Source organism: Argiope bruennichi, chromosome 11 (genome assembly GCF_947563725.1).
Source record: "Argiope bruennichi chromosome 11, qqArgBrue1.1, whole genome shotgun sequence".
Lineage (NCBI taxonomy): Eukaryota > Metazoa > Arthropoda > Arachnida > Araneae > Araneidae > Argiope > Argiope bruennichi.
This window is the reverse complement of record NC_079161.1, coordinates 34,149,129-34,162,889: the sequence shown is the minus strand read 5'-3', so window position 1 is coordinate 34,162,889 and position 13,761 is coordinate 34,149,129. Positions and strand designations below refer to the sequence as shown.

The 13,761-nt window shown below is 31.3% G+C and overlaps 1 protein-coding gene across 1 annotated transcript in view; it reads right to left on the bottom strand.

Moving 5' to 3' along the window:
* LOC129957481 (glycine dehydrogenase (decarboxylating), mitochondrial-like) overlaps nucleotides 1–5,780 on the bottom strand; it is a 39,072-nt gene extending 33,292 nt beyond the window's left edge. Inside the window, exon 1 of the mRNA XM_056069805.1 lies at nucleotides 5,552–5,780. Within this exon, the coding sequence (XP_055925780.1) occupies nucleotides 5,552–5,728 (177 nt within the window). The 5' untranslated portion in view covers nucleotides 5,729–5,780. The remainder of the gene's footprint in view (nucleotides 1–5,551) is intronic.
* Between the last annotated feature and the right edge of the window lie 7,981 nt (nucleotides 5,781–13,761).

Here is a 13,761-nt window from a genome sequence, read left to right as displayed (position 1 = left end):
GATACTTTATTCGACCCATTAGAGTCCTAAATTATTTTAATTTTGGAAAAGAAAAAAACTGGAATTTAAAAGGTAAAAAAGGTAACAATCTATTACAAGAATTGCATTTTAAAGAAAACATATGAAATGTTGACTGTTTATCAGCTGTTTATTCGGGTATATATGCATACATTTGATGTTAAAAATGCAACAAATTAAATGCAAGAACTAATTTTTGGAAAAAGTATATGAAATGATTGATTGTCTTTCAACCTTTTTAATCGCGCATGTGTAAACATATTTCATGCAATTGCGTAAAATGCAACAAATTAGATAAGCGAATATCGAAGTATGGTTTGTACACCTAGATGGATCCAATACATCATTTTTCATCATCAATTTTGGATCAAATACATCATTTTTCATCATCAATTTTGGATCAAATACATCATTTTTCATCATCAATTTTGGATTAAATACATCATTTTTCATCATCAATTTTGGATCAAATACATCATTATGTAGAGATTACATCGGTTTGTCTGTATTATGTAGAGATTACAAGTCAACATTTATCAAAATACGATAACTCTGATACACAACAAATTGAAAAAATGTGGTTTTGAAAGCAAAATTATATTTCTATATATAAAAAGAGAAACTTCTGTTATTTTTTTCCTTGAAAATCGTTAAATCTGTGAAAAAATTTTCGACGCAATGTTCTAATTTTCTAAAAACGTCTTAGATATTCAGACATCATTGCGAAACAAGCATGTAATCCGTTGCTAATAACTCGTACCTGTGTCCAAGGAAATTGTTTTCACAACATTTTTATCTCAGAAAAAGCCAATTTTAATCGGAGAATGATAAAATTCTTAAGGAGAACATTTCGTATCAGAAAAAAGTAAATATATGAGATAACTTCTCGTTATATGCCCTACCAAGACAAAAGTTAAAAAAAATACGAAGATAGACGAAAGAGAAACCGAACATTTCGATATTATAAAATAATATGATTTTCAAAATTATTTATACTAGTACATAAATATTAATTTCTAACACTAATCATACCAATGTTTAATACATACCTATTTCTAACATAGCCGGTCAAATGACCGGACTTTATATTTCCTGATTGAATAATGAAATACAAATGTTAGAAAGTAGATAAATAAATTAACTTCATTCTAATTAAACAAAATTGTATATTGTCAATTTCTATGTATTGCAGTCACAAAGAATAAGAATTTTTAAATCCTTGCTTATCAGATTTTTACATATACAGGGTGTTTCCATTGTACATTTTTCGCAAACATATTTTTCACATTTAGAACAAATGATTTGATAGTTTTATTTTCGTTACACTATCCTATTTGCATGTCTTACATTGATAAGAATCAGTAACAGATTTAGGCATCAATCGTTTTGTATTTGTTCTTTCTTTTGATTGTTCACGGGCTTCTCGAAAATTGGCGGCAAGTTCTACTGCTAACTGGAGTAAAAAACCTTGTCACGAGATATTTTCGTCTGTCGTTTGCTTGTACAAAATCCATGCATTTATGCCAGTTACATCAATGTGCAATTAACTGAACACAATACTTTGAATACGCATTGCATCATAATTTCTGAGCCGATAACCTTATAAAGCAATAAATTGTTCTCCCGGTCAAATGACCGGTTGTGGTAGATAACAGTATAAGATAACTATTTCTCAAAATAGACAAAATATAAATCTAAAAAATAATAGAATATTAACTTATATAATTCTTAGAAAAAAGCATGAAGTCAGATGTGCAAAAGCGATAAATGATATTCGCATTTTCGATGCAAAAGTTCATAATCTTGTCATTTGCCTAATTATGGTATGTTTAGTGCTAAGCATAAAATTTATATATGCTCATTTCCCTTTATTCATTAGCCGTCTTAAGCGACCAGTTAGTAAGCCAAGAATACTGACTGTTTAAACTCTTATACATAACTTGATGCTCAATATTCCTTCTACAAAGTATTTTTAAACATTAAATTATGGCAGGATTTTTAGCCATGTTATTTTAAAAACTAAACATGCTCTGTTTAGTACGCGCATGTATCTTTTTAATGGGGTCGAATCATAATTGCGTTCGAGTTATTCACAATCTCCCCCTAATTTTACAATCTTTACTTTGTACAAAGTATATAAAGGGTATATATACAAAGTATATATAAAAAATCCTTCTCGTGTACAAAGTATATAAAGGGTATATATACAAAGTATATATAAAAAATCCTTCTCGTGTACAAAGTATATAAAGGGTATATATACAAAGTATATATAAAAAATCCTTCTCGTGTACAAAGTATATAAAAGGAAAATACTGCGATCCTCAAAGAATTAGAATTCAAGATTTTTAAAATAAACCTTAAATCGAAAAACACATTTTTAGAATTATGTTTGTCTGCCCATTTGTTTGTCTGCATAATAATTCTAAAGAGCTTTAAGTAAATCGTTGAAATTTGGTACATGTTTTCAAATCAAAGTTTATAGTTTTATACCAAGTTTTGAACGAAGTCATTGAGATGAAGCCTGTCTGCCCGATTGATCAAATGTTTATTAACTCGATAATAACAAAACCAAGAAACGTTGGTACACATATTTGATATTTAAATTGCAGATAGTATTAAATTTATAACCAAATCCATCGGGGGATTGACCGTTTGGTGCATGTTTCCTAATCAAAATTTATAGTTTTATATCAAGTTTTGAACGAAATCATTCTGACGAAATATGTCTACTCGATTGATCAAATGTATATTAACTCGATACAAAACTAAGAAAAATTGGTACACATATTTGATATCTAAAATGCAGATAGTATCAAATTTAGTACCGAATAGATCGGGGGATTAACCGCCCGGTACATGTTTTCTAATTAATGTTTATAGTTTTATATCAAGTTTTGAACGAAATCATTCAGATGAAACATGTCTGCCCGATTAATCAAATGCATATTAACTCGATAATTACAAAACAAAGAAAAGTTGTTACACATATTTGATATCTAAAATGCAGATAGTATCAAATTTAGAACCGAATCCGTCAAGAGATTGACCGTTTGCCAGCCTGTCCTTTCACGAGCATGCAAACGCGAAAATTCAAAAACAGAATGACTGAAGTATATGAAATCTGGTATATGATTTTCTGGTTATAATCGCAGTTAATCAGATTTTTGTTTTAATCTATCAGAAAAAAAGGCATCTAAAATGCACATGCGGATTTCTGGTCTTGCATATTAATCGTATCTGAGTGATTAATCGCTAAAAAAATCGCGCTCTAATAGGCTATTATGTAAATACTATTTTTCGGCGGTGGCACACGGTTAACAATGCATTATCGCATTTATTACAGAGTATATATGAGAAAGTTTCGGAAATTACTAATTATATTGGGTTGGGGACACACTTTTATTAAGAAGGATAAGAGATAATTTCAGAAAAATCATTTTTGCTAATTGCGTCTTTTTTTTTTCTTTTTTTTTTTTGAAAAAAATTGTTAATAACTCCGAAAATTTATTTTCCAGACTCCTGAAAAATATGAAATGAGACGATTAATCGAAATAATCAGGTCAAATATTTTGTCTCTTGCTAGCTACACTTTTTTTCTCACTTCATTCATGAGAAATGATCTCACCGAATCTTATTTGATATTCTATATTTGGGACAACAATATAAAAAGCTATCTTTATTTTTTCTCAAGGAGAAATGCTTTGAGAAATTTTTCTGTTTACCTTAAAAGCACGTGTTCACAGCGATTCGTTACAATCATGCACTTGAATGATTAAATTATTTCTTCTTATCGATAGTGTTCAAATTGAGACAGTCGCGAATTCCCTAGGAATTGATTCAGCGTCCGTTTTTCAGAGATTAGAGAGTTCATTACTAGAAGTATAGAGTATTTAACTATCATGTGCTTTTGAAATGAATCATATACTCTTTAATTTGCTATCAGCATTTGTATGAGTAAACAAACCAAGTCCAAACCAAGTAAACAAACCAATCAAGTGTTAATAATCTTTCATTATGAACTACTTGCTGCACTTGGCACAAGCCGGGAATATTGGTTGCGCAAACCTTTAATAAATTCTTTTAGGCATGTCTTAATTTTTAAAAAAAGTTGATTCATGAAAAGTTAAATTCTTTTTCATGTCTTAATTTCCACCAAAAAAATTTTTTTAAGCATCATCGAATTGTAACAGATATTAATGCAATGGTTTTCAAATAGCTTACGTCTGTTGTTTTAATATGTGTATGACCCATTCAGATAAAATTAAGTTCTATGACATTATAGAGCTATTAAACAGTATTTATCCGCTCAAACTTTCGCAGTATTGTATCTTCACTTTCTTATTCATCATCTTAGCTGTATAGGTAATAAATAGAATCAATCTTCCTTAGCTTTTAAAAATGGAAGACAATCATCCTTGGATTCTCCCGTTTGTTTAAATTAACTTCGTAGGACTTATTCTCCCCATGCTTCATATTTAAAATGTATCTTTGAATCATTTTGCACCTTATTCAATTTTGCCCCACTTTAGAAATTGTTTTAGAATTTGAAATTCTCGTCTTACATTTCCACTCTCTAATGACACTTTACAGAATTTTTCAATATTTTCCTTGACTGAATTCTGTTATTACTTTTGGAATTTGCACAAGCCAGCTGAAGAAGTCAGCGATTTAAGCCGTGTTTATACAGTAGCTTCTGAGGGTAAGAGCCCCTGAGCACCCGAGGTCAGAAGTTGACTTCTAGTTCCTACGAGGATGACACACACACGTTCGCTTGCCCAATCCCTTTTTACAGGGGGGCTGTTTCACACACCTCACAGATAGACACAAGGTAAAGAACAACTGTTCCTGAACCAGGACGCCCAGATCAAGGGAAAGACGCGCTACCCCTAGGTCAGTATGCCTGCCGGCTGAATTCTTGATGCATAATTGTCAGAATTGATTCTTTGGAAATGAACTCCATGCAAATTTCAAAGATTTTAACATAACATTTGTAGGTTAATATGATAATATTTGTACTTCTTTCTCTTGTGTACAGCCGACCACCCCGCCACCACTGGACTTAGCAGTATCGACAGAATCATAGGTTGGATATTATCTGTAATTTAATGATACATAATATTTATAATTTAAAAAAAAATATTCGATCTTATTATTAAATATTATTTAAATTGTGTTAAAAAAGTTTTTTAAAATTTTTTGTTTAAATTTACTTTTAAATTTCATTTGTGCATTCTTTTATACTCGATATATTGAAATCAACTCTTTTGAAAGTGATTTTCATTTGATTTTTTTTTCTTATTTCAGTATGCCAAAATTTTACTATTTAAAACTTATTACATAAAGGTTAAATTAAAATAGTTAAAAAAAAAATATTAGATTTTGAAATTTTTGAGGAAAAAGTGAGCTCTTAAGGATCTGCATTATCTGAAGGTCCCTAGAAGATTTAATCTTCCCTTAATTATCGCCATAAGAAATACATTAATGAAACTTATCGGCTATCATTAACAAATTTAATTCTTAAACTTCTTACCTTGAATCCTAATTCTCCCAACATAATTTTCTGTTCCGCTTCTCTGGGTCCAATATGCCTGGAAATGAATTCATCGTGAACTGGTAAAAGCCCTTTGACTCCATTGCTGGACAGTCTCACAAATGACCACTTGACCGCTGTTCTCTTCACGCCGACCGTCAAAAGTTGCCGGTACATGGTGTTCGATTCTAATACACTTGTGAGAATGTCAGCCGATTTTTCATTATCATTTGTAGTTACAATCACTTGAACACGACCGAGATATCGGTTATTGACTAAGCGACAAGTTGCAATACGGCGAGCATGAAATGATATTCTGCGCATGCTCATGAGTTACCCATTTTGTTCCGATATCCCACTTATCAGAACAGAAAATACTATCTTTTATTTCGTAAGTAGCGTTCAAATCAAAATCGTGAGTGTATTTTAAACAATTTGAGTAAAGCTAAAATAATGAATTTTTTTCTTACTTTTATTTAACTTCATTTATTTATGCATTTTAATTTTCTGTGTTTAATTATGCAAATTTTTAATATATTTTTCTATGTGCTGAAGTTCTCAAAATGTCTACTTAGGAGCACTCAAGAACCGTTTAATAATTTTATATTTCAGTCATTTAGAAAAAGGAATTTGAGGAGAACTGAAGTGTAAAGCATGGTCACTTAGGAATATTTTCATATGTTATAATAATATAATTGAATAATATAATAAATATAATTGAATATTATATATTATATGAACTAATAAATATAATTGAATATTATTAACTGTATGCCATTGCTGAACAATTGTTTAGCAATTGCCATCTTTGGAAATTTTTTTGGCAATTGATGATTGGCATGCGGTTAAAACATATGTACCAGAAAACCGATTGTGAATTTTGGACGCCTTTTTTTTCCAACCGATTCAAAATGAATGCCCAGTCAAAAATCTGACTGGTTACAACTGTTTTACAGAATTGTTTATCTAGTCAGCTATCTTGATATGTGACTTCGCAATACTGGTACTTTTGACGAAGAAAAGAGGTACTCCAAACTAGATTTCAACCAGATTTTCTACTTTTTAATGCACTAATAAAAGTTTATTTTTAAAAGTATTTATTTTATTATTTGTTTTATTTATTTGAATGTTTCTCACTTCACTAATTTTTACTTCACTGAAGGAACACTTTGAAAAAATACTGCAAACGATTTTTGGAAAAGTTCGAAATCTTCGTTTTGATAATTTTCTGAATTTTAATCCTGTCAAAATTTGATAAAGCCTTATCATGTTTGAATTTCTTAATGTTTTCGAGTACATCAATGCAACAATTCAAATACAAAACCAATTAGATAGATGAAATCTGATTAAATTTTTAAATCAAAATTGTAGCATTTTGAATCTGGAAGAAGATTCTTTAGAGGGAAAAAATTATTTTATTTAATACTTGTTCAGTTTTCTTGAAAAGTAAATATTTAAGTTTCTTGGGGGAAATTTTGTCTGTGAATTTCTTAATGTTTTCGCGTATGTCTATATAACAATTCAAATGCACAACGAATTATATGAATGAAATTTGGCATGGATCTTTAAATCCAAATTGTAATATTTCGAATTTCAGTGAAGATATTTCAGAAAGAACTAATTTTACTCCATGCATGTTCACTTGTCTTGATATGTACGGCACTATGAAACTAACCATCGACATAGATAAAAGATACAATTATGATGGGAAGTAGAGTTGAATCCATTCCATTGACGGCACATGCCACCTACGGTAGGAATTGAACAGATTTTGCTCAGTGATTGTCTACAGAAAGTATCCTCAGTTCCTGTCTTAATATCGTGGTGACTCAGAACATCTTGGAAGCTGAGGTACGACACGATTATTCTCCCATAATATTATTAAAATGTTCATATGAATGACCATATTTATATTTGGATTATATAAAAAAATTTATATAAAATTTGTACTTTATTCACTTTGTTATTATAGATAGTCAGTCACTTATCCATAACATTTAAGGTTTATATTACCAGTACTGTTTGAAATATTTAATGAAAATTATTATTGTGTCGTAGTAAGTATATATATTGCACTTGACTTGAAATGGCAAAAAAAAAATAAAGGTAAAACTTTAATTAACTCCAGATGAGTTTAAAATAATATTATTTCTACCTTTAAACACACCGTTTCTGATAACACTATGATGATTTCCTTTTGTTTACCTTTTCGAGTAACGCAATTTTTCGTCACTCGACTAGCAATCATCTGAATATTTAATCAATATACTTGCCAAAATTATTTTATACTCATTGTTATTCTTTTATAATGAATATATATACATTTTGGACCATAAAATTCGTCTGTTAGAGAGTGTTCATTCACAGCAAAAGAAAATGTCAACTAATTTTTTGAATATTATACTTATTCTTTTGTACCATAAAAATTATTAATTTAATTACAGTATGAACATAGCTAGATTAAATTTCCTCTCGCAATCTATTCAGTTTAATAGAACATGAATTTTAATTTATCTACAACTTTGAAATGAAGTAATTTTTGAGTCGCAGTAGGTTTTTTTACACATTTTCTTAATTGCGCTATAAACATACCTCTATTGAAAAAAAGCGGGGAAAAGAAAATAAATAAATAATATTTTAAAATGAGACATGACAGCACGATTTAGTCAAAATACGTCTCTTGAAAAAATCTGGAACATAATTTTAGTATTCATGGTCTAGTGTTTGCAAAATATATGCTTCCAATAAAGACAATGTCATGATGTTTAGGAGTTCTGCGAGTGACAAAGTGCCCACGGCAAAATTTGGAATAACAACTTATAATTTGTAAAATTTGCGGGAAATATTAAAATTAATTGAGCTAGTTTAGACAGGCGTATAAAGTTCTAATGTCGTGATTTGTAGAATTTTTTTTATCATGTTTAATAATCAATTGATAATTAGATTATTTTTGGAGATGGAAACTTTTAATGGAATTACATTGTTCGTGCCTTTCTACTGAAGAATGATGTATTTAATTTTTGCTTATTTAGGGATGAAAATGTTTCCGATTTTCACAGCATAAGTTTATCGAAAACATTTAACATATAGACAGCAGAATACAAATATACAATACAAAAGGAAGTATTAACATATGACATCTAGTACATAGTAAGTGTTATAAGTTTGAGCCTTAGGCAACCAAGAACCAAAATGAATCATACAATTCTAAATGCTTTATCGATTTCGCTAGCCAGTATTCTTTTCTCCAATTAAAATATATTGATAATTTTCTCCTTACTGCGTACGTGCAATCGGTACCCAGAGCTCGTTATCACAGGTGCTCTCTAATCCCTTTCTCTCTTCTACTGACTCTCGCGATGGTGTCCTGGCCAAGGGGTAGCGCGTCTGCACCGTAATCTGGGCTTCCCGGGTTCGCCCTGGCTAGGGGAAGGGTTGTTCCCCAGCCTGTGTTCTATGTGTGAGGTGTGTGAATGAGCCCCCCCCCTTGTGAAAAGGGGTTGTGTAAGTGAATGTGTGAGTGTCATCTTCATATGAGCTAAAGTCAGACTTCTTGCTTCGGGTGCTCAAGGGTCTTTACCCTCAGAAGAAACCATCTTTCCCCGATAAGGATTTGGTTTAAATTGGTGTTCAATCCAAGGGGGGTAAGCAGGAGACAACAAACTCTTGACCAACCAGAGATTGCAGCGCTACTTCTTGGAAAGGGATGAAAGCACTACAACAACCAAATCTGATAAATTTAATTGCTAAGATTGATAATTCGATGTTGAAAACCACTTTAATAAAAATGGTGATGCGTTTTATTACATAAATATCACTTCAATTGCACAGTTAATTTTCGGTTGAATTAGACAGTTTGAATTTTTTGAAACTTTCTAATATATATATTGTACCTTCACCTGCGTAAATAAATTGTGGACCTTCGTTAAAGCCATGAACGCCATGCACTATTAGCGTTATATTACAAAGAAATTCGAGAGCGGAACAAGGTAGGAAGGGTAACAAGTGGAGTACATCCATAGTCTTCCATTTCTCATGTAAAGAGCATATCTAGGTTTTGCGCTTCATAAAACACATCGTTGAATATCAAGCACGTTTAAGTCTCCTTGTCAGTGATGCATATTAGGAAACGAGTGGTAGAAATATAAATGAATTTAATTGCAAGATATATTTACCAGAAGTAAATTAACAGTATCGATTTCCATCTTCCTTAATGTTTATTGAGTGGAAAGCAACGTTACTCACAAACGTTGCCATTTCGTTCTGTAGAAAAAGAATCGCTGAATCTTATTTCTTCACAGATATATTAAAGAAAACTGAACCGTATGTCTTCATTTCGATCACAATCCAGAATAAATTTTATTAACATTAAAACAGAATTATCTCCTTCACACAATTTACAATTTTTGCATATTTGCTTACTTAGCAATTATTTGTCATGTTTTTTCATCGACCTGTCTGCCTGCAATTGCCTAGCCGTAAATCATCATTGGTCATATCAGATACGTTTTGCAATCCCAACGGTTTTCTTTTGTGGTACACTGATGGATTTCAAATCCTTTCTATTACGTTATTTTAACTTCAAACACACAATAAAAAGAACAGTTAAAATAGAATACGAAATCGTTGATGATAATTTATCTTAATCGTGATAATATGTGCCGAGGCATTTAATACTCTACAGAAAGGACATCTTTGCGGGAAAGGGCCTGCTATATATAACCAATCTTTATCTATGATTGGGAAATATCAGTTGTGGAAATCTGTGTGTTGTAATAAAGGTTTCTCAAGACTGATAGCTTTCTGCTTATCATAGAAAATAGTTTTTTATTGACACCTGTGCCCTTTTCAGAAAGTTGCAATTCTTGACACATTTAATTCAGGTCATCAAAATTGCTTGACAAAAAATTTTTTCGTTTCATAATTTGTAACAAGTTTAAATATCTATGCACGGTGATCACAAGTTGCGAAGGATTGGATAAAAAATAGAATACTCGTAGCTAATATATATTTCTATGGCCTTAGAAATTAATTTAAATAAAAATAATCAGTATTAAAAACAAAAATAAGTCTATGTGAGACTTCGACAATATCTGCTGCGCTCCATGGGAGCTTGACGCTTAATAAAGCTGAACATAGTTAAAGATTGATTGTTATGGATATGCTGTTGATTTTTCAAAGAAAATTATGAATGAAGATTTTCGGTTCGAAAAACAAAATAACATATGGAGAATTGTATATATTCAAGAAATTTGCAACAAAAAATATGGCGAACTTCATAATTCCAAAATAAAAATATGACTTATTAGATGGCGAGATCGCATATTCAAGATATGTTGTTGTACTATCTAAACCAGTGGGATTGGTCTCCTTAAAATTATCTAGCATATTCTCTAATAAACTTGTTCTGTCATGCCAGAGAACACCTTATGTTGCATTGACGTAAAATAATTATGAAATATTAAGTTTTGGCGTGAATTTAGCATTTTTACTCATTTTCATGTCATCCTTGTTGAGTTATTTGGAGATTAATCTCTGGCATAATAGTTCTTGAAATCAAATTTTGATTGAACTACTGGAACAAAAATTGACACACAATTGCACTTGCAGTCACAAAATCCTATACTAAATTTGTTATATTTCAGTCCTTGAGTTTTTGAGTCATCACATTTACTTATTCTGAAAGAACAGACCGACAGACAATCAACCTGTTGTTGGATTGCGCAAGACTTACAACGAACTACCTGCAATATCTAGCTGAAAATTCTTGAGCTGAGTCTATTCCTATTCGCACTAGCTATTCCAATACCAGACCAACCTTTTAGATATCTGTGTGTATGCTGTCTATCTTGGCATGAAATAAACTTGTACTAGTTGATCATGAAATGTTTTGAAAAAGTATGAGAGAAAATTCATTATGAGCTAAAAAGAGTCGTAATGAAAGATAAAATTCTCTTATTATTACTAGATTAAATATAGATAAAGCGATGTTGGATTTTTTAAATTTAGTAATAATGTGTATAATCTAGCATCTAAAATCGTGCGGGAGTATTTTGTACTAATAAATATCAATTCCTCAGAAATACAGTTTTATAAAAACAACTCAACAGACAGTAATAAATTGCCAACACCTTATGTGAAATTTAAGTTCATATTGGCATGAAAAAACAACTTAGAGGACATTGCACATTACAGTACACTCTCGAGTATCCGGCCTAATGAGGTGGAAGGGTAGGCCGGATAACAAAAAAGCCGGATAGGCCGGATTTCTATGAACTCATTTTTTCGCCCACAATACCAAAGGACAAAGTTTTTATACCAAAACTCACTGTCATAATACAAATTTTCTGACTTTTCATTGAGTATTAAACTTTCCATTTATCTCAAGTCTAGTAGAATATAAATACCGTCCGGTGAATCATAGAAGCAGTCACCGGTTTCTGCTGTTACACCATGATTTATTCGTTAGTAAAGAGCGTAATTTCTCCTCCAAAGTCATTACTTTTCGATTATTCCTCATTTTGAGATCTTCACTGTGGTACACTTAAAAAAAAACAACATTACGCATAGCCCAAGATCAATTTACGAATACCGTACGTACTCTGCAGTTATAATCAGGAATGGTGGCGACAAATGAGATGCGTTACACACTTGCGAAACAATGAACAAAAAGCAGAACGCTGCTCTTTTCCTGTCACAACTTGTATTTTGCACACGACAAAGCATAGAATCATTGTATCAGACGCCCGCTTCCAATGCCTTGGCAATGGGACCAATGCAAGTCTCGCTTTTCTAATTTAATTGTGACAAAATAAAACTAGGCCGGATAGTATGGAAGCCGGAAAATAGCGAACATGATATTCGGGAGGGTACTATATTTCATATGCTCTATTAATTATTCTCCAATATTACCATAATGTGTATGAATACAATTGATATATTTACACAGAATTTGAAATTATAGCCAGCACAATTCTGAGTAACGGAATTATATGTGTGACGAGGGGAAAGAGCTATTTAATTTAATAAGCTAATTAATTGCTAAATATTATCAATGATTTAATCGTTTTCAGTACTTTATGAGCTTGAAATTAGGTCTTCATAGGAATGAAAATTATAAGATCTGCAGTCTTATAGTTTCCAATTAAAATTTTTGGACGATAATATTCATGAATACGTTGATAAAATTAATACAAGATAACTGCAGTAAACTCCAGAGTATCCGGTTCGCGACTATCCGGCATCCGTAATATCCAGCCTAGTTTTCTTTATCGTAATTAATTGAAGAAGGCAGGGCTTGGCATTGGCAAGATTGCCAAGGCATTGGAAGTAAGAGTCTGTAACAATGACCTTAGGCTTTGTCGAGTGCAAAATACAAGTTGTGACAAGAAAAGAGCAGTGTTCTGCTCGTTGTTCACTGTTCCGTCACTGTGTGACGGACTTTAATTGTTGCCGATGTTCCTGATTATAACTGCACAGTACGTACAGTATTCGTAAATTGTTCTTGGGGTATGCTTAATGGGTTTTTTAAGTATACTACTGTGAAGTGTACAGTATTCATGTTAAAATGAGAACAGTTTATATCCTTTAACTTTTTCTCTAATGAATTCTTATACTGGAGTATATAAACTATCAGTACGGAGCCTTCTATTTTAACCCGACACATTACCGGCACGTCTGCTTCAATATTTCAACTGACCGTGACCACCGTTCACATTCTACGTGGCTTGAGATAAATGGAGGGCTTAGTACTCAATAAGAAATTAAATGTTGTAACAGTGAGTTTTAGTATAAAATCTTTGTCTTCTCATATTGGTGGCAAAGAAATGAGTTCATGAAACTCCGGCTTTGTTATTATCCGGCCAGTCCTTCAACCACATTAAACCGGATACTCGGAAGTGTACTGTATTCACGAATATATTGGATGTTGTTTTATCGTAATTCTTAATCAATATTTAAAAATGTACGTTTCTCTAAATAAGGTGAAAAAAGCTTGACAATTATTTTTTTATGATTCTTCTTCATAAACTGATGCCAATAACAATGATACTTAGATTATTTATGTGTTTGAAAAATTTGAAAAATACAAACATTCAGGTATTGACATCATTAATTATTATTTTTGTTGTGTATAGAAATTGTCATTTACGATCTTTTTTTTTTTCAAATAAAAAAAACTCTTGGAAATAGCGAATAAAATAAGCTAAAAA